Source organism: Tyto alba, unplaced genomic scaffold, assembly GCF_018691265.1.
Source record: "Tyto alba isolate M040663 unplaced genomic scaffold, T.alba_DEE_v4.0 Super-Scaffold_8, whole genome shotgun sequence".
NCBI lineage: Eukaryota > Metazoa > Chordata > Aves > Strigiformes > Tytonidae > Tyto > Tyto alba.
In genome coordinates, this window is record NW_024881329.1 from 10,232,070 (window position 1) to 10,254,171 (window position 22,102).

The following is a 22,102-nucleotide window of genomic DNA, read 5'->3' on the forward strand; positions in this document are numbered from 1 at the left end:
CTTATGTTCCTCACATTCATCACCTGTTTTCCTTAGGCGTGACATACGAATTATAACAGCTCCTTGAAAACTTGAAGGAAAAGTGTCACTGTATAGATCACTAAGAATTGGTGATCAAAACCTTAATTGCCAATTTTCAAATTCCACTAATTTTACTTGTATTAGGTCATCTCTTTTTGTTGCTTTCTACCAGTGGGAGAGTCTTACAGAGCAAGACAGTGTGCTGCTTGATATGAGAGAAGTGGATAAGCAAGATTTGGGCTTATGTTAGTGCCTGCACCGTTGTCCGTTGCTCAATGACTCTGGACTGATTGGTGGTTCTCTTCAGAGGACAGGTGGGCAGCTGCTTCTCTTCAGAGGTCAAGGTAATTTTTGGCATATTTGAACTGAGGTTTTTCTTTTACTGTCACACCCTTTCCCTTCCATCTTGTGTACCTCAGAGGCAGATGGGCATGGTGGTTACTCCTCTGATAATACCACACATAATTTCTCAGGACTGCACAGGAATTACCTGCCTGCTGGATTTATTGGAAGATTTATTGGAAGTAAAATTTTTAACCATGCTCAAAACCTTACAGCCATGTTGACTTCTCACCCAGCTGGTCAAAATCTGGGGGACTCGGCTGACCCAGGAGCAGGATGGGGGTAGAAATACCACCGTAGGAATTCACCAAGGTAATTTGAGGCATTCCCCTCCTATTCACAGCACCCACACACCCACCCACCTCACCCTGTCTTCTCTTCAAAAGATCATAGGTCTAAAGAAACTCAATTGGACAAGATGTTCAGAAAATGATTTTGTAAGCCATTATTTGACTCAAGATCAATCCAATTGCCCCCAAGGTAAAGTAACGCCTCACTGATTTTTAGGGTATTTGTCCAGGTTTCTCTGGGCACAGGCAACAAACCTAGAGGTCTAGTGCTTTCTTTTTAGCCCAGTGCATGTCTGATTTCAACTAAAAATTTCACTTTAGTTTAGTAGTCTCTTTCCAGAAAGATATAATCTGTTTTCTTTCTTGCTTGAGCAAGTAACAGGATGTGGCTCAGCAGATTGGAGAGTGTGCACATCTTTTAAGACTTTGCTACTGTTAAGATCTAAAGCTGTCCCTGCTGCATTTTGCATGGACCATACATTTTTTGCATTGTTTATCATGATTGGTTTGCCATGTTAGCATGCAAATACTATCCCTGCATTCTTCATGGCAGCCACATCTCACGAACCTAGATCCTAGCAAATACTTCGTGATGAGTATGTTTTTTTCTGTATTTCACCCAAATCTCTCTGCTTAATATTTATGAACAAATTGTGGTTTCTTCTGTTGATTCTAATGAACTATGAACAGAGACCCTGCATGCCAGCAATGCACTTGCTGGAATATTCAGGTAACACAGATGTACAAAACTACAGGCACAAGTGAGGCTTAATAAGAAAAAAATAATATCGATTTTTTTCTAAAACTATCTCAAGAAGGCCAGATGTAAAAGCAAGTAAACTTGGCCCAGTATTTATAAATAATTGATGATGGAACAACATGCTATCAGAAGCATTAAATACCAGGATGATGTTCTCATCTTACTGAAAAGTTTTAAACCCACTTTCTTTCCTTTGAAACTTTCCCAATAATTAATCTCTGTGGCTGTATATATGTTATCTTTTGTCTTTCACGTACATTTTTCCTCATTGCATCTTAGTCTATCTCTTTCGCTTCTTGATGTACAACCCAAAATACACTGTACTTTTAAAGAACATGGTTGGAAATGCTCTGATACTTTTATGAAGGTATGTTAATTTATTATTTGTTGTATTATTTATTTAAAGAGAAGATTCTTATCCCAAGGAAGTTATAAGTTGAGTAGAAAGCATATATCTGTTTTGAATTCAGGCATAAGCATATGCTCAATCTTAAATTCATCTTGTGATCTGGAAACAAATTTATCCTCAAGTGTGAGTTTTAGATGGTGGTGGCAATGAAAATCTGGAGCCCTTCTACCCCTGATATTGATGCTTTGTACTGCTGTAGCGTAGCCACACTGAGATGGTCAGTCAACCCTGGGACTGTCTTAGCGGGTCTGAAATCACATGCAGCGAAGTCCTTTAGGATATATAAACTTTCTTGTATGGGTATGGAATAAGAGATGTGGATGTACAAATAAATGCCAGCCAGGTATGTCTGTGCTTTAGCCTGCTCCCTGCACTGCCTCGCCCAGCACCGTGCAGAGGTGGCCACTGCCTGCAGCCACGTGAAGAGGCATGGGGCTTCCCGGTAGAATTCAAAACCGCTCTTCTGCAGGACAGGGCGGGAGGCAGCTCGTCCTTCCAGGCTCCTGGGGTGCCATTGTCGTCCCCATCCTTACTGCACTGGAGGAGCCAGTGCCTGGCATGTCTTGCTCATGGGCACGTGCAGAAGTGCCAGGTCCTGCCAGAGCTCTTTTCTCCAGGTATTTTGGCGCACTGTTAGGAAAACCCCAATCAAGAAATAGACATTAAACGTCTACAAAGTAACCTGTATGGAAATGCCTTCTTTTCTAAGCAGGCTCTTTTAATGTGCTCATTATTACTCAGGGTGGGGCGGGCATGTTCAGCAGTTAACCACGCAGAATTGGCAGGTCAGTAGAAGGCTAACCGCAAGCACTTAGAAAAATAAAAGGGTAGACTTTGGTCAAGTTCTGTTCTTGTGAAGTCAGTGAAGGGTGTTACTGTAGGCAATCACAGCAATAGCAGGAAGTCGATAGAACATTTTTGAGAATTCCACTAATTCCACATCCGTTCTTTACATGATCAAACAGTCAGAAGACTAGAGCAGAGATACACCTAGGAACAAAATGTTAGGAGAAAACTCTAAGGCAAATGAATAATTTATTGCACAGCCTTTACCAGCTTGGCTGCCGCAGTGCTCTTTCTTACTAGCCTAGCCAGTGGTTGGTATATTAGGTTTCTACTTCTTTTGCCTCATTCATAAAGTAAGACTTTGTGATCATTCTGAGTCCCGTAGTAAAAGAAATAAACACCAGGTGTGCATGGACAGATATGCAGGTGAATAAGAATTATTTGAAGTAAGTGGATTTAGCCTTCTTTTATTGTCTGGTAAAAGCATATATGTGATCAGGATACAATTAATTTGAGCTACTGGTTGGCTCATCTGTAAGAACAAGGCGCTGACAGGGAGCATGGTGAGAGCTCTCATGGTCTGCTCCAGATTTCTATATGCCAGATGCAGTGGGGCCACCCTGACCGGCAGCCTGCTGACTACTGTGTCCTGTGCATGGGATCACGGAGCACGATCATGAAAGTATTCACTTATCAAATATTAAGTAGATTTAAAACCTAGCCAAACAAAAATCCCCACCGAATTTGTATTTCTGCAGCTTTTATTTGTGGTTAAAATACTGTATAAGTAAGAGCTAGGCATTTAAAATCAACATTCCTGTATCTGCCATAACTTAAACCTTACGCATATCTGTAAGGCTTTTTGTGCTGAATGCAATATTAATTTAAGGTCGTATGTCCATATATATTCCCAGATCAAAAGAAAAAAAAATTAGCATATGTGTAGTCCTAAATTTAAGATACGGGAAAAAAATTGTAACAATCCTCAGAGGAGAAACATTGTAAATGGAAAAACATTGCAATAATGTTATATCCAAAGAACTGCAAATAAATTCTGAAAGAAACCCATTAAAAAAACCCCAATGAACTTAAGTCTGTCTGTTGTTTTAGTCTTATTACTTAAAGCACACAATATTTGTGTTTCCAGATCCGATAAAGCTGATTTTAAACACATTAAGTTTAATTTAAAATTTATTTTCTCCCTGTGAAGTGAAACACCCATAGCTCGTGAGGCTATTAAATAAGTAATATTGCATTTGTCATTAATTTACATATGCTGACTGTAGTGAAATAGGAAAGAAAGATGCTAGGTCTTTTCAGCTATTTTGTGTGAGACTTGGCAAAGGCATGTTGAAATCCGAGTTTCCTGTACTGCACAATCCGGCACTCGTTACTGTTTGTGAGGTATCTGGCTTGTTCTTTCTGTCTTTAACACAAATGTAGTGGTACAAAGGCAAGCAAACTCGTGCTTGCCAAAATGCTGTCTCTCCTGCTATGCCCGTAAATTCCTATGTTGACATCTATGTATAGTCATTTGGGTCCAAATGGAGATTTAGTTGAGTTGTTGCTCTGTTTGTAAATGTCACTGATTCACATATGTATAAAAATGGCTTGATGTGTTTATTTCTCCTTCTTTTGAAATAGTCTTTTATTACGTTCTTAAAAAATATTCAAAACTGTTCATCTCCTAATCCATACGCTGTGTGAGTAGCACTTCTGTAAAAAGAGAATAATGTGTGAAATTTGGACTGTCTGTAAACAGCAGCCCCTGAGACAGCAGGCCTGATCAGTGCTACAAGCCAGAGAGCAAACGTAAGGAAAGGAGATTGTGCTAATGGCTTGGGTTCGTTCCTGCTTTTAACTGATGGCAGTATGGATAAATAAAGTTTTTCTCCAGGGCATATACTAACTACATGCAACAAATATGCATTGATGTCTACCCTTCATCAGCTAACCAATGTTACTGGTTTGTAAAAACACAACAATTATTTGCTGATTTAGAAATATCCTCATGGTAATTTCATTTCACTTATTATGCCTAATGGATAGCTAGATATTTGCATGAAGTGTGTGTGGCTTTTTGCCTGAATTGTTAATCGAGTGATTAAGTGGTAAGTGAAAGTAGTGCATCCAGATGACATTAATGGTCTTTCAGTCCTGGGTGCCTCCTGAACCAGTCACAGCAAATTATCTGTTTTAAAGACACTTCTCTCTTAAGCTATTCATCTGCAAATCAAAGTAGGGTTGGTATAGGCAATCTATCATCCTCAGTCACCTTTCTTTCCCACTGGCTTTTATACTGGTCTGACTACAATCACTGGATTCTTTTGTAGAAGGGGATATGACGATGCCCACCACCTCCGACCACAGACGTCGCTGAAACGTACAGGCAGAAGAGCTGCTCTGCAAAATGTGCTCAAGACTGAAATGTAAGCTGGAACTTTAACTGGCACAAAACTATTTAGTGACACTTTACTACTGCATTAGTTCTTTTCTATCGGTGCTGACCACAGGGTGCAAAACATCTGCCTGCAGCCACGACTCCCTGTCTTTCCAGAGCCTCCACTTACGATTAGTTACGGATGAGTTGAGCTGTCAGCTCTGTCCCGCCCGTCCACACCCGCGTTTAACTTCTGACCCCCGTGTTAACTAGCGCTCTCGTGCGTGTGGTCACCCACATGGGTGTGTTTGACCAACCACCCGAGGCAGCTCCCGCGGAAAGGTGCGCGGCCCTGTCCTGCCCCTCAGGCAGCCGCCCCAGCGCGGAGCGGAGCGCGGCCCCGCACCCGCGGCCCTCCCGGAGGCCCGGCCCGGCTGCCGCGGCCGGCTTTCCTCCTTCCCGGGCTGCGTGAAACGCCCTTTTCCAGAGCACTGAGGGCGCAGACCCCGCGGGCGGGTAGAAGGAGGGCCCTGGGCTCACGGGCGAAGCCCCGGAGAGGGGCAGGTAGGGGCGGCCGCTGGGCTGAGGAGGGGGCCGGCGGCGGGAGCCGGCCCTCCCCGACGGGCGCCGGGAGGGCGGGAGGGAGGGAGGGAAGGAGCGGGAGAGCCGGGAGAGCGGAGCAGGAGCTGCTTCAAATGCTTGAAATAATTCCGCTTCCGTTCAGAGCCGGGAGCAGCCTCCCACGGCATCGGGGCCTCGGAGCCCTCTCCTCCATCCCCGAGCGCCGCCGGCGGCTGGGCCATCATGGCAACCTCTCCCCAGAAGTCCCCTTCTTCTCCCAAGTCCCCCACTCCTAAGTCCCCCCCGTCCAGAAAGAAAGATGACTCCTTCCTCGGCAAGCTCGGCGGCACGCTGGCGAGGAGGAAAAAAGCCAAAGAAGGTAAAAGTTACGGGTTTGCACGTTTCCTGGGAGTTACCTTAAAATGGGGGGGGGGACGGGAGGGGGCGGGGAGGAGGAGACAGGGGGAGAGGAAGAGGCTCTGGGGAGCGGGAGGAAGGGGCTGACTGGGGAAGGACGCGCGGGGTGGGGTGGGCAGGCGGGCGGCGAGGGAGGAGCGCGCTACCGTGTCCCCGCGGCCGGAGCGGGCGGTGGCCGCGGCGACGCGCCCCGCTGCCAGCGCCGCACGGCCGGGGGACGCGGGCGGGCGCCGGCCGGCAGGCACCCCGCCACCGCCACCACCACGAGAGAAGCCCAGCTGGGCTCCGGCCGGGGGTGCCCGGGCTGGGGAGGGGGAGCGCTGCCCGGGCAGGGCCGCGGCGGCCTGTGGGCCCGGCCGCTTCACGCGGCTCCGGCCGCCGGTCAGGGCCTACGGCTTGTCCCGGGGCCGGGCGCTGCCTCGAGGGAGTGCTGGCCTTCGAATCGCGGTGCAAAACCCCCGAAACTTCATGCTCAGATCCTCTTCGACTCGGAGCGTGTTGCTTTATATTGATGTACAGCGCCGTCAATACACGTTGCTCTGAGAAACTCGTGTAATGCGCATGACTGACTTAATGTTTATAATCGTTCCTCAGCGGCTTAAAACTTAACTTCGTTATTCTTGTACTAAGCAAAAAACCTCTGCCTCAGGACTGTGGGCCTTTGAAGAACACTGAGCATGTACAGTCTGATTCTTTGTCCATACATGTGAATTAATATCCACCCCCTACAGAATTTGCTTAACTATGAGACAGAGAATTGGAATTTAACCTCGCTCACCGTTCACTTTCACAGCTGATATTAATTTAAATACAATGAAATTAGACCCAAAGTAACCGTTGCTTTAAAACAGTTTTTCAAGCAACATCACTGCTTGCAACTGTAAAGAAGAGTATTGTGCTCAGCAAACCCTTGCTTCTGATGAATACGTGGGTAATGAAACCAGGCACAGTATTCAGAGTAGCACCAGTGCTGCGGATGAGGATGGTACAACTCTGGCGAGTGCAGCCCCTCGTTCTGTAACTATCATGTCATCTTTCTGAGATGCATGGTCTTTCTTTTCAATTAAAATGCATGTTGCACGATTGTGATTACATTATCTGGCTTTTTCTGGTCATTACAGGTGGCCCAGAAGTTGATGAACTAGTAAATAATGGCAAACTTTTTGGTACCTACTTTTTTATTTTATTCTGTTAGAGTATTCATGAATACTAGCAGCATTGAACTAGCAACAATTTACTGTGATGAGTCTATACTGTAGGTATGTTTAGAGAGTTTTAATGTAGCCTATTTGTAGTAGATTTCGTATGTTCGGTATTATTATTAAACAATGGTGTTTTCCTCAGTGACAGATATTGTTAAGTCTCAGATCTCCAGCAAACTGTTAGAGGCAGCAGTTACTTTTTTCCCACAGTCTTGCAATCTTACAAAAAGATGTATTCTGTGAAATCATATCTCCTCTTGTATTAAATGTATTGACTAAAACTTGTACCGACCATTTCATTATCTCATCATGTTGATACCCTTTTGAAATTTTGGAACAGCATTAGTGTTGTCCTTGTTCTTTGTGTTTTCCAATTTTCTAAAGTCTGTTTGAAAATAACAGTGGTTTGGAGATTTTTTTTTTTTTTAAAATTTGTGAGTGTTATTTGCTGATGAAAGAAAAAGTACTTTATTAAATTCACCTTAATGTCCTTCTATCTTCTGCATGTATTTGTCACATTTCTTTAGTGGAAGCACATATAGAGTGAGATTGATACTATGCCATGTTCCTTTTTTTGTTTGATTTTAGGAGATTCAGATTACTTCAAAGCTGGTAAATCCTTACTGTGAAGCCTGACCTTTCAGGCTTCCTAATCTTTCCTCCACTAGAAATAAATACAGGTTTGCAAACTATTAATGAGCCACCTTCTTGCTGTCTATGACACACATGGGCTCCATCTTAAGCTGTGCTACCAGAGTTTGTAGGGCTCCAAGTGTATTTGGAGTTCAGCTAGGAACTTCATATAGGAGGTCAGATTGCTTGTTCATCTAGACTCAGTTCTTTGACTTTTTTCCTACTTTAATTGATCTATCTAGTGTCAGGTTTCGTATAGAGACAGATCTCAGTCATAGGAGTGCACGTGGTTATTCAACTGCTAACACACACACTGTATTAGAAAATGTTCAAGTATGAGTCATAGGCATTTGAAAAAAAAAATGTTTTTTGTACTGGCTATATTTAGAATTTCTACTTTTGTAAACTAGAACGAAGTACTCTTGAATGGCAGCTTTACTCTTTCTTCATACTTTTTTTGTAGAACATCAGGATCTATTTTCTAATCCAGTTTGTTAGTCTGATATAGATACCTACCTCATTTTGTTGTGAATGTTGGTCTCTAATCATGTAAGGTCTCTAAATACAATGAACTGTTAGTAACTCCTTAGAAATAACACTGTGTTTGTTTCTGTAGAGGGTATTCATTTTCCCTTTTACCTACTTAGTTTTGTGCTGTATGTTTTTAATATTCCAGTAGAATAAATGCACGTTCTGGATTTCACCTATGTCAGTGTTTCTTCATGAGGCAACAATTCTGGTTATTCCAATTTGTTGTTATCTTTAATGTATGGGCAGCACAACAGGCATTCTTCTTTTAGATGAATGTAGACTATGCAGAAGATGCCTCTGTCATCACATTCTCGTGATCACAGGGTTATAGGCCTGGCTAGAGCTACCATGGCTTTTTTCCAGCCACACACCTTCAGGGGCTACCAAGGGGCTCCTGCACACACACCTCTGTTTTGTTCCTCTGCTGTGTGCCCCTCTGTGTTAAGCCAGACCATGCTCAGGGTACACACCTGGAATCAAAAACTTGAGACCATACCTGGGTCTTACAGCTTAGTGATAGGTCAGGAAAGTCAGTGGGACTTGCTATGCTTATGGTAAATAAGGGGCAACTGAAGATTTCCCTATCTTTCTGTTGGTATAAGTTCTGCTGCTACACTGCAAGGGCTAAGAATTAGTGTTTTTAAATAATGCAGAAATGTTTTATCTGTTGTAGGAAGTATACTAATTACATTTTAATACTATCTGTGTTACCTATGTAGTTAACTGCTGTAGATGTTATACAATTTATACGTAAGTTTTTTGTATTTATGCCATCATCAGGCATTTTGATCATTGTCAAAATGGTATTTTTTATATATTGCAACAGTAAAGCCAGTGCCAAAATGCTCCACCAAATGAAAATCCATTAGGATCTAAAGTGACATTATGGTAAAGAGTAATACAGATTATTTATTAAGATAGTAAAGTCTGTGTGGTTTCAGATGTAGCAAAAGCAGGTTATAATATAACATAAAATGGATTTTCTGTAATAACATTAACTTACATGTTTAAATATATATAAAAATATATAGCAAGCCTTTCCTTATAAGCTTCAAAGTTCGTGGCAGTGGTAAGTATTCCACCCATGTTAGAGATGAGAATAGTCTGGACAAGTGAAATGAATTCTCTCGTATCACAGTACAAGTTGTTGACCAAAACAGAGAGAGTAACCCAAGATACTGTTACTTGATATATCACACATGATGTAAGCAGAGATTAGTCATACATTGACATATATTAATCTGGAAAATACATTGTCATTGACTATTAGAGAATATTTCATAAAATCTGAAATTTGGAGGTAAAATTTACTTAAGTTGTCATCTATCACATAGGGTCTTAGACTGGTTTTCATTTACAGTATCTCATCGCCATTGGTGTAATTTAAGGATGAGAACATGGTACTTTAGTCTTTTCTGTGAGAGCATGAGCAGCTGCATCTTTAAATAGTATATAAATTCCGTTAAGGTAACAAAAATTACAAATGATTAATTAGCTTTTTATCTAATAAAATTGTGAGATAATACTAGAATATTTCATGACTTGTTCACAACCGAATTGTCATATGCAAAAGTTACTTGTCGTTTATAGTAAGATTTCATCCCTTTCATTCCTGGAAAGCATTGAAAGACTGAGCCACCCCATATATGCTACTAGAGGATTCCAGTCCATATCTGTCAGGAGTTAAGGTGCATGGTGGAGCTCATCACATTTGCAAAAATCAACCACAAATTAAAATTTTATGTAAATTCCTTATAGTAGTCTGCATTGTGTACTAAACATATGTTCATACAAGTGCAAGGAGAGAACAGAATTACCTCTTTTTTTTAGATGTAGGGGTGCATGTTGTGTTATCTTATGAATGTTTCATTGTGGGTTCAGTAAGGTCATGTGTGATTGTCCTTGAGTTTTCCTGGCCTGGCAATTATAGACACAGAAATTTCACTCCTCCTAATAGCTTACCTTAGTGGAGAATCTTAAGAATTGGCCCCTGACATGCTAATAAATCTGTGACACATTTGGAAACAGAGAGCAAAGTTCAGAATTGCTTAAATTGCGTAGGAGCAGATGGTAAACAGGCAGCTTGGACCCATGAATTTGGTAGAGAGCAATTACTGCTCATTGTACGGGCTTAGTGGGTTTTCCAATTGATATGACATCAATTTCAGTAATTTGGCTGCTCTTCTGCCTAGTTTATTTGGTGTTGATGGGCAGGAGAAAGAATGAATTTTCTTCTAGCTTTGGCTTATGATATTTCTTCTTTTGTATGTCTTGTTTTGATGTAATTTTGGTATGTGAGGTCATGGTAGGCCATATTCTCCGTATGCCTAAGGGAAGAGTATGTTAACAGTCTAAAATATTGTAGATTCTGCTGTTTCCTGATAATAACCTTAAATTTATTCATGTTTACTTTGTCACCATCATGCATTTCACAGACTAATATGAAATTAGAACAAATTAAAAATACAAATTAAGAGTAAATGTAGGCTGATGAGAGCTTTTCAGGTGTTCTAAATAAAATTTTTGTCTTTCTGGAATTCATGACAAAAATGCCTTGCTGTGTGACTCACTGACAGAGAGATCATGCCTTGGTCTGGCTATAGGCATTTTACTACGAAAGAAATGTATTTCTTGGTATACAAGAAGTGTTCTGCTGAATTTTAGTTGACATATTTGAATTATTTTCTTTGGACCTGTTTCTGCAACTTCTTTTTGAGTAGAGTAATGCATTTCTGGCACGAAGGACTGTTTTTTCATGTTACTAGACTTTTGTTTTGGTCGTCTGTTTCTCATGTGAGAGATTCTAGACTAGCTTAAATGTTTTGCAGGCTTTTTCTTTTCTACTGCTCTCGCCTGATGCTCTATGTAAAATGCAGATGAAGCTGAAAGAAGAACTGATATATGTCCTACTATTGTATTTGCTAATATGTAGTGCAAATGATGAAAATGGGCCACTGAATGCTAATTTCAGACTGGTGCTTTGAAGACAGCTTACAGTATTTTCTATGAAAAGGAAATGGCATGGGGAAGGCTTTATCATCATTCTTATATCAGTACTTTTGAATTTCTGTCTTTTACTGCAGCATATCAGTACATCAACCCTGGGCCTTCTTGTGCCATCAGAATAGCTGAACAGCTGTTTTTGATGTCTGACATAATGCGCTTTACCTCCAACCTTAGTCCATAGCAACTGAATGTGCTTATAATCTTTACCTTGTATATGCGTTAGATATCCCCATGTCCCAGGTGTACTGCCACAGACACATCACAGACAGCTGCGTGGCTGATACTGCACAAAACCTGTTAATACCACCACTGAAATAATTATTGCCTTGGAGCAAGTTCTGCTAAGTTGATAAAATACTTCTCTTAAGTGAAAGGAACGTGGAAAGCAAATAGAAAAACAGAGGGAGGACTCACCTGCTTAGTTGTCATTTCATTGCTGTGAGCCTTCTGAGCACATCTACAGTATATGAAAGGAAGAGAAACTACTCAAGAGGAAGCACTGGGGTTTTGTTTCCATCCTTTGAATCCAAATTGTCAGGGGATATCTGGGGAGGCCTCTCTGTTCTGACTGTTGAAGGGATTGTTTGGTAGAGAGAAAGGTAATTGCATCTGGGCTGTTTCTGTCAGTGTAGATGGAACACCCAGCTGTTGCTTATGCTGGGATGGCACTAGCTCTCCAGGTGCAGCTCTCAGGCATATATGTACATGACAGCTCCGACGTGCTTGAAGCTCTTTGTCATCTGTCAAGCCGTGCTGCACTGGGTTTGTGCGGGTGAAGGAGTAACTGCTGTTGCCTTCCTGCCTCTGCCTCCTCTTTCCACAAGTGCTGCTCTGCAATAAACAGAAACTAATCAGCACTGTCAGCTGTTACCTGTAAGTCACTGTTAAGCATCTGTTATTGTTTATATGTGGCTAAATCAAGGGCCAGGTACTATTATGCTAGGCACTGTGCTCTCACAAAGATTGTGAAGAGCTCCTGCATGCAATAATTTGCAACCTAGAGCTCTTTATCTTGCATATTTTTCTGGCTTTTTTTCTCCTGTAAGCTGCATTTTAACATTATTTCTGACATTTCAGTTTAGCTAGGACTCATGATCTCATTTGGAATTTTATCTAGTGCTTTTTTTCGTTTCAAGAGACTATTTTTTTTTTTTTTTTTTTTTTTTTTTGTGGTAGGCTCAGGCTCTGGTTGCTTCAGAGAAAGGTATTACCAGTGAATGCATTTCTGAATCTCAGAAGTCACAAATAATCCCAAAATTAATCTAAGAAATTCACTGCTTTTACCAAATATTCATGTAGGGCCCAGTCCAATTGTGCTTGGTCCATGTGTTTGATCTACAGGAACGTGTAGGAACGTGTGAGTCCCAGATACCTGCATTTTTGTCACTCAGATTATTGAGTCTGTATCTTGAGGTATCCTATCATCGTAGAGCTGAGCGTATCAATGCCTGCTTTATGTGAATGTTTTCTAGCACGTGTAAATATATGTCAGGGGGCTAGATCATACAGGATTGTAAAACATGGGATATGTAAGATGTGCTGGCAGTGTTGAGATGGGCACAAAACACAGCACTGCCAACCTCTTCTCTGCCAGAGAGGAGGGAAAGGAGCCCTGGTGGTGCCTCACGGGAGGGCCCATGCAGGCTGGGGGGGGGATGTGTGTGAAGAGGACGCAGAGCCAGGCTCTCCTGCCAGTTCCCACAAGAGCATCCCCAATTGTTAAGTACATCTAGTTGCTTTTGAACTAACTAAAGTGACACAGATTTTTTTTTTTTTCCTTTATGCATTATTAAGTTCTGAAACTTACTGCTATAGGATGCCAGAAATAATTTTGAAAAGGGGTGGGGGGCTAAAATTGGATCTGGGTAGATTCCAGATGGAAGGAAAAAAAAAAAGTCTGCAGTGGCCCACATGTGAATAATGTAGGCCATCAATAGACATTTCAGATTTAGAAATGGTGAAATCCATGGCTATTAGGAGGCTTATACCAAGGGAAGCAAATCTGTTGGTTTGCCTTTCCCTGTTTGTATTGTTAAGAATACATTTCTGCAGGGGACCAGGACCCTGGGCTTTCATCTGCTGTTGTGACCCCGTACAGCCAGTGAACTGTTGTTCTCTCACTACCTGCATGTGGGCATAGAGCCATTGAACTCTGTCTTTGCATTTGTCTTCCAAAAGCAGCCCTACATTATGTGAGCAAGTCAGCTGCTACAGAAGTATGCCTTTTATTTCCTGTGTTTTTCCCATTTGAGCAGTTTCTTCATCTGAGCCTGTAGGTTTCATGCAGGATAAAACTAAGCATGCAGGGAACGGGTGAAAGGAAGGAGGGTGGTGAAGAGGAGCAGAGCGAGGGGTCTGGCTGCAGGGAGCAGCTGTTCTCTGAGGTGCTGCTGGGCTGGGAGGAGGGACAGGGCTGGAGGGCAGGGGAGGGAGGATGTTTGCCCAGAAGGCTGTGTCCATTCCTTCCTCTCTTCTCTTCAGCAGCAGCTGCTCCCCGCCTCTCCTTGCGCTGCCTTGGTGGCAGTGGTCACTGCTGGGCTTTTTAGGATGCTGTGAGCAGACGTGGATGAGGGTGCTTGGGGGTTTGGCAGTGCTTGTTGCTACAGCAGCTGTTCCCCATCTGTGGAGAAGGGTTGGTGGCCACAAGCTGCCAGCTGGACTGTGCTGTCATAGGGACTGACAAGCCTGAGTTGCAGAATTGCTGAATATTTACGGTTGGAAGGGACCTCTGGAGATCATCTAAAGATTCAGGTGTCCGATGGTTCGGGATCTCAATTGAGGGAAGGTGGATGGGTCTGGCCCACCAAGCTCATACCTCTGACTGGCCAGGTGTGATGAAGGCATGGTGACAGCATACTCTTAGTGCTTTTCATTATCTGCTGTAGTTGGCTAGATGCATAGCAATTATATAGATGAAAGGTAAAAAAGATTAAAGTGGTAAAGTAAAATCAGCATTAAACAAGTAGTTGAAGAGCCTCCAGTGCTTCCAAATTACAGAACAGAGCCATGGAAAGAATTAAAATAACCAGCTAGAGACCAGCTCAGGCTGATGTACCTTTATTTCAATGTTAATTTTTTTCTTTACATCCTCAGATTTAAAGTATCCTATCCCTGATTTCAGATTTATAAAAACATGCATCCAGTTTTCAATGTGGATATAATGACGTGAAGCTGCAGAAGAGAGTAAATATGAAGTTCTCATTTTCATCCTCAACAAAGTGAGCATGCTGTCAAGAGAATCTGTAATTTTAGAACTCTTAACATTTTCCTTAACATTTAAGGAATCTGCCTTGAAGGTAAGAGAAGACCAAGAGGCCAAGGCTCTGACCAAGAGAAAATTTCTTACAGGGTTTGATTACTGTTTATGTGGTTCTACATCTTCTGAAACTTCTCAGCTTAAAGGCAGCTTCCTGTCAGTACAGGTCTGTTCTTCTGTGAATCTCCCTTGGACAGAATCTCTGGGATATATCCTATTTTTTATTTTCACTCTTTAATGCCTTCCTCAACCATTAAACCACACCCTTCCTGCAGATAGTATAGTTTAATACTGGGCTCTCTGCCTTTCTCCCCAAGATTAAGATAAGGACAGTCTAGTTCTTTTGTTACTTCACTGTATCTGAGATTGAGTGCTTCCTGTTAAATTAATCCACAGTTTTGCAGTCTTTCTCAGCAAATACTGATGTTTGCTGAAGGTGAAATTAGCAGTTATAGGGGCACAGTTCTTTGTGAAGTGAAACTTTAGAAAAGTGGTGGTTGTTGTGTACCTAAAATATTGTTGCTTTTCCATCTGCAGCTTCTGTCCTCTTCCTTTTACTCCCCACACCAGTTCCAGTTAAAATATACACTACTGTTGACTTGTATCCCTAAAGATAGACTATTTTCTTAGCTAAACTGTAGATAAAACCAAAAAGAGATGACCCTTGAAAGGACAGTTAACACTGCACTAGATGCAGTCAGTGCTCTGCTGGAAGCAGTGTGGTGCCATTTTCTGTGAGAGAGGATGAGCTAGAAGGCAGGATATTTTGCAGTGCTTCACATTTTCACTTGCAGCTCTTCCAGATTCAGGGCTGGAATAGGGCTGGAGGCTTAGCTTGCTCACTGTGTATTCCTTGTGCTGTCTGTGGCTTGTAGTATTTCCTGTGCTTCGAGTGTGTACCTGTACTTGGAGCACTGCATAGCAAGGCACTCTGAGCCTTGCTCTTTATATGTGTTGCCATACATTTTCTGTTTGGTGCACTAATACTTATTAATAGATAACATTACTTGGTTTGAATACCCTTGTCCTGCTTGGGATTGGGTATGTATATGCGTGTTGAGTACACCAGTGAGTTAATTCACTTTGGTGACCAGACTTAAATACAAACAAAAGATGTCTTGGACCAAAAGCAAAATCAGATCAGCAGCCTTATGTGAATCCTTAGCCTACCATGCAACTACCCCTTGACAACCTGTGCTCAGGCCAGAGAAAACCAAGGGCCAGAAAAAAAAAAAACAGAGATGTGACCGGTCAAGAGTGAGTAGTCTTGGCAGAGCTGTATTAGAAAGATTAGCCACCATCTGTTCATCCGAATCCTGCACCTGGCTCTAGACTGTGCCACTGTTCAACCAAGTCATGATCTTACTCAAAGTGTTACAGAATTACAGGGCTAAGTAACAACGCTCTACAGTCTCCCAAATGTTCTACTTTCCTTTCAGTTCTATAGTAGTCCCTGTGAAATAATTGCATGTGGTGCTATAAAATGTTCTTATCATGTATGTGTATTTAATACAAAATTAAAGAGAGCACACTGATCATGAGTTAGTAATACTGCTTTTAGTCTTTGCACTTCTCTTCCTGACTTCTTACTGATGTTTGTGTTAAGCACCACAATAGTGTACCACAGTTAATATCTTACTGATCTCGTTTTCCTTAAATAATTATTTTTGCAAAAGAAAACACCTGCAATATATATTTCTGTTAGTCATTCTTGGTAGTTGTAGTCAAGGTTAAGTCCATGACTTTGGCTTGGCTTCTGATTTCTGCTAAGCGTAGTGGTGGGTGAGATTAACCTTTATTCATAGTGAAACCTATGACAATTCACTTGGAAGAGAGGGTGCAACAATTGTCAGTGACCACTGCTCCTCTTCAGAAGCTCTGAGCAGACACTGAAGGACATGGTAGAATGAGGAGCAGCTGTTCGCCTCCAGACCATTAGAGATTTCCCAGACATGAAAATACAATTTCATACTGCAAAAGCTTTGAAAGCATCAAAAATCCTAAATGTAGTTTAAACATTATAATTTCCTGAATGTTTCTTTAGTATGGGGTTAATAATTTTTTAATGGAATATGTGTTCACAAGAAGAAAAATCTGTTACCACATTTTTGGTATTTATACTGAAGTCTCCTGTAGTACTTGAATCTCTTTTGCCTGCCTTTGCATGCAGTAAGACAATTTTTAAGTGCTGTAATTAGAGCTGGCCTTTTGGCTTTGTTGCCTTCAGCAGTGCACAAGCAAACAGTTCAGGTGAAGTTAAATGGGCTATAAACAGGATAGAGAAAGGGAGTTGTGAAATATTTTTTTTCATACATGTTTTTCTGTATTATCCTTTGGACATACCAGATTTTTCCACTAGCTATGTTTCTTTGGTCATTTTCAAATAGTGCTTTGCTGTGTTAATGTCTACAAAAAATATGTAAAGTTCCACGTTACCAGTGATGTTCAATAGGTAGACTTCAACATCGCTCTTTTCGGATAGTGTGCAGGTAATGACTGCTGATTTCTTTTGTGTTAGGACTTAATACACCAGCTTCTCATTTACTGCAGAGGGAAAAATGTAAGTTGCTTCTTATGGCCTGGTCGTGGGCTCTCTGTCCCCAGCTTCTAAGAGGTGTATGTTACTGTGTCAGTGCTGTCCTGGCAGTTGTACCTGCACTTTAACTCATGATTGATTCTTTCCCTGAAATTACAGACAGTAGATTTGGCTGTTAAGCAATCACAGGGCTATGGTGGACCACCTTCCTGGCTCAGCAAATAAGCAGGCGTCATACTTTGCAAACAGATGGACAGAGGTACAGGCAGCCTAGAGAGCACGTGTGCAGCGAGGGTGGATGTTAAGGTCAGAATTTCCCAGACAAGAATGTCTAAATTGCTGTGCCCTACTTATCCAACTGTGAGCTGGATTAATGAAAGGGAGAGTTTAGACAGAGAAGTACTTCGGGTACATTTAGTGGGAGAAGAGAGAGATGTTTTCTTTTGTATCTGTACAGGTGGTCCTTTTGAAGCAAGCCAAAATAAGCTTCCTCACCTGGGTAACGGCCTGAATAGGTTGGCAGGGTGTGAATCCATTTTCAATGTGTGTAAAGAAAAGCGTAACAGTTTGCCAGTGTACAGCCTTTCATTTATTTTTTTCTTAACAAGTTTCTTCTTCAGCCATCGAGTTAGGCTGAGGCCTAATAATTTTTTTTCTTTTAACTGTAGGCGGTTCTAAAGCAGCTAACTATTAATAGTGAAGTATTGGTTTAGAAGAACACTAATGCACAGGGGATTCTAGAGCAAATGAGGCAATGCTGTCAATGGTTCAGATTGTTCTTAATTACAATAATGGCATTATAGGAGCTGCAGTTGCTGTCGGGCACAAAAGAAGATAATGATAATGTCAGAGTGCTCAGAGTAAATGCAGTATAATGTATTGCAGTACTGGATTCAAAAGATGATACGCCTAACTTGTCGTCAAAGTGCAAGAAGAAGAAGAATGGTAAAAGGCCAGAACAGTTTTTGTTGTAACTATGTAGTTCAGGGGTTTGGGTTTTGTGTTTTGGTGTGGTTTTTTTTTTTTGTTTGTTTGGTGGGTGTTTTTTGTTTTGGTTTTGTTTTTTTTTTTTTTTTTGTGGGGGGATTTTTTTTGTGTATTTGTATTTTTTTTTTTTTGTGGCTTATGATTTCAGGTTAAAGAAGAAATGTCAGGTCTTGTGTTTAAATGATGTGTATTAATTTTACTAGAATGTGTGATCACATCTGTCCTCCTCACTTGAAATAAAGAAAATTTCCCTTGCTTTGAGATGGAAAGAAAATATGTATTGGCTCAGTACTGTCATACCCTCAACACATTTCATATTGATCATGTTATAATAAGAGAACATGAATATGATAGATTTGGCCTGGAATCAGTGTTTGTCCCAGTAGCCTGTGGAAATATGTCCAGATCTATTTGATGCATCTGATCCTTATTTTATAACAAGACTAAAAAATTCAAGACTGACTTTTGGGGATGTTTCAAAGCTGCATTTGAATTTTATGGCTAGAGGCCAAATCTGAACTGTAGTACTTGTAAACATTTTAAGGCTGTTTGCTGAGCACGCAAATTCGTTACTGTAGAGGAAGAGACTTTACTCTTTCACTGCAAAAGAAAACATGCATCAAAGCATCTTGTGGTCTCTGATTCTTGTAACAGCTTTGTTACAATTCTCAGTTATAGGTAAGAACAGATAATAAAGAGGAAAATAGTGGTGGTGGCCCTCATTATACCACAAATGTTCAAAGTGACTTAGTGTCTTTCATACTTCCTAAAAACTCATTGCAGTTGTGGATTCAATTGGAAAAAATAGTCAACATCCAGTTGATTTGCATCTTTATTATCTTGTTCACATTTAACTGACTTGAAATTGTTACTCACAAATGAATCATGTTTAACTGAGTTGAAACAGTTACAAACGAAAAAAATTATATAGACTCAAATACATATTTTTTAGGAGTTGTCTCATGCACAGAATGCCAGAGTGTTTTGTAAATAGGAATTTTCCGAAGCGGACAGCAGGGTGCAGGTGCTCTGTAGGGCACAAGGTGGCTCCAGTTCACGAGGAAAGCTGGCGTGAGCCGAGTGCCAGGAACTGGTTCGCAGGAATCAGCTAGAAGTGTGTCAGAATGGAGCTCAGCATTTCCCTGTATTGCAGGTCTGGTATTTTGAATATGAACTGAATCTTAATGGATCTTTGGAAGAAGACTGTGTCTGGTCTTAAAGTAGGACTAGTATATTTAGATTGCATTTTGCATCTCATATTTAATTTTTGAGCCAAATTGCTTTTGTCTGAGTAAAAGGTAACAACTCTATGTGCAGAACAGCATTCCCAGGGTAAGCTACAGAGAAGACAGAGTTGATGTGTACGGTAAGAGCAGAAATGTAAAGTAGGCTAGGAAGAGGATAAAACAGAGATTCAAAGATTCGTGAGAAAAGTTTTAATGACCTGCTTGATAAAAACCTAATGGGTAGAGGGGTGAACAGAATAAGTTGATAAAATCCCATATATAACCAAACTTAATCAAAAATGCTTTCTGTCTGTTGTTGGTCGTGCACTCTGTAACAACAGCACTTTTCAGAGTCTCTTAGAAGTGAATTACACGTCCATTTCTATTTCCAACATAATCATAACTTCTAACAGTCTGCCCTTAGAACATCCTCATTGAGCATTTTTAAACACCTGAAAATTTTTGACTGAGGGCAGAGAAGGATAAATGTTCTATCCGTACCATCTGCCTGGGGCAACTGAGGCAGAAAAAGGTGAATTGAGTTGGTTTATTCATGTGATCTTCTGCAAGGTAGGAAGTAGAAATGAGCAGTGGTCTCCAAATTTCACTGTGTAGTCTTGCTACATTACATAGTGCTTTGTGCCATTCACAGTTTCTGTTGTTTTTTTAACTCTCTGTTGCATGTCTTGACATGGTTTAGTTTTTTATATGAAACCAAACTTTTAACTGGATTTTTTAGTTTGGGTTTTGCTTGTTTGGTTGGGATTTTTGTTTAACAATGGTTCATCCAGTGTTTAATTTTTTTGTTTGTGTGAACTAGGCAGAAGTTTCCTCAGTTTTGCATTTTTAAATTTTACTTGTTGCAGCTGGCTTTACCCTAGATACATTAAGAAATGCTGTTTCTTCATATATTTGATGTTTGCCTCTATCTCAAAGAAGGATTTGGTTAAGAGATTTAAGCTGTTTTACTTAATAACAATCTTTCTCAAAGTAAATGCCAGGTGTTAAAACAAATTCATAAATTAATTTTGCCACATTATTTATTTTAAAAGTCTTGAAGCTTATAGTTTTCCTCTCTAACATTTAATGTTAAAGACAGCAAAACAGATTAGGTACAAGAGCTATGTAGAGTTAATATTAAAAATAAAATAGTGCAAAGCATCATTTTGACTTAGTAGATTCTCTTTATTTTCAGTTTTACAAATTAATTTTATCAAAAGTTAACTGTGGGCATGATTGCAATTAGTAACTCCCCATATTAGATCTAATCCATTTGTTCTTCATTCAGACAGAACGCCCATTAAGGTCAAAGAAAGTTTTGACTGAATAAGGAATACAACAACTGGCTGTACATATAGGGCCAGATTGTGGGTCACAGCCAGCTTAAAAGTGTACAGCTCCAGTGACTCCAGATCTTGTGCATAATAGGCAGATCGTTTACACTGTTATGATGGTACTTTATTAACATGTCAAATACAGAAGAAAAAAAATCTGACAATTTTATGGCTGCTCAGAATCTTATTAGCATGTCTTAATGTTTTGTGTTTCTGAGCTGAAATTATGCAAATATGTCTTCAAAAACATTTCCCTGTTTCCATGAGAGAATGAAGAAAAGAGAAGTAATCAAAAATTGGAATTAAATACTCAGATAGTTTGGCCAATTAATAAATCTGCAGTTGCAGAATAGAAGGTCTGTGGGCTGGAGCTGGCTCTTAACTTAATGTTAACTTACATTTAATTAGCCAGACCAGATGGAAGCTGGCTAAGCTTCGCATGAAGGCTTGTGGGAAAAAGTCATAATCTTCCATTTTGTCAAAGGAACTAATACCACAGATTAAAGGTCAGTGTTCTTTTCAGAATTTAAAGAGTGGATGCATAGTGGCTGACGGCAAGAAACAGCAAGGGCACTAACAAATTAGCTTAACCCCTAGATGACTAGTATGCCAGCTCTGCTTTATTTGATTCCCCGTTCAAACCATTGGTCTCCAGTTTCAGTAATAAATCCCAGAGAGATAAGAATGTCTGTAAATTTTATTCTTTTGTCAGGAAAGTGGGGTTGTATGTAGGCAGTTAGCATGGATAGAGAAATGAAGCTCTGGGAAAGGTTTTCGTAGTCAACTGGGTAAAAATTCATGCTGTTCAGATGCTAAGCACTTGGGATCAGTCTGACAAACCACTTAATTCCTCACTTAACAATAAGCATGCAAGTAGACAAGTCAAGTAGACAAGTCAAGAAACTATTCATGTGCTCAAAGAGGTGCATGCATAGATCAAGTCAGTGTGCAGAGCTTAAGGACTAAATCAGGCACATACTATGTTAAGACTTGGAAATGTAGTAGAAAGAGTGAAGCAGATCTGTCAGACTGAACCTTAAATGTAGCTGCAAGAAATAACACATTTTAAAAAATGGGGAAATTAGAGTCCATTAAAAAAAGGAAAGAAATGGTCTAGGTTTATGCTAATTGTCTGAACATTTAACCAGTCTTTGGGGATACTTCCTAGTGGTTTCAGCAAGGTAGGAAAGAGTTCTTTCTGAAGTGGAGAATAATAACTTATGCACCAAGAAAATAAGGCAAACTTAGCATTGCCATGGAACATCAAGTGACACATTGCTTGTGCAGAAAGTAAGGTAAACCTCTACAGTAGGTAATAAGTATTATGCATTTGATCTGTCATCTTTGCATATCTTCTTTACAGTGGAAATACTTGTGTGAAGTCTAGCTTGGGAAAGGAGGCTGAGAAATAAGCACCTGCTTTTA

The 22,102-nt window shown here is 40.7% G+C and overlaps 1 protein-coding gene across 3 annotated transcripts in view; it reads left to right on the forward strand.

Moving 5' to 3' along the window:
- The first annotated feature begins 4,993 nt into the window (after positions 1-4,993).
- PARVA (parvin alpha) overlaps positions 4,994-22,102 on the forward strand; it is a 69,047-nt gene continuing 51,938 nt past the window's right edge. Inside the window, exons 1-2 of one of the 3 annotated variants that reach the window (XM_042785463.1) lie at positions 4,994-5,037; positions 5,713-5,928. In XM_042785463.1, coding sequence (XP_042641397.1) covers positions 5,793-5,928 — 136 coding nt within the window. In that variant the 5' untranslated portion in view covers positions 4,994-5,037; positions 5,713-5,792. Of the gene's footprint in view, positions 5,038-5,323; positions 5,331-5,359; positions 5,553-5,712; positions 5,929-22,102 lie in introns of those variants that run through there. The other 2 variants (XM_042785464.1, XM_042785462.1) reach the window with 2 other exon arrangements.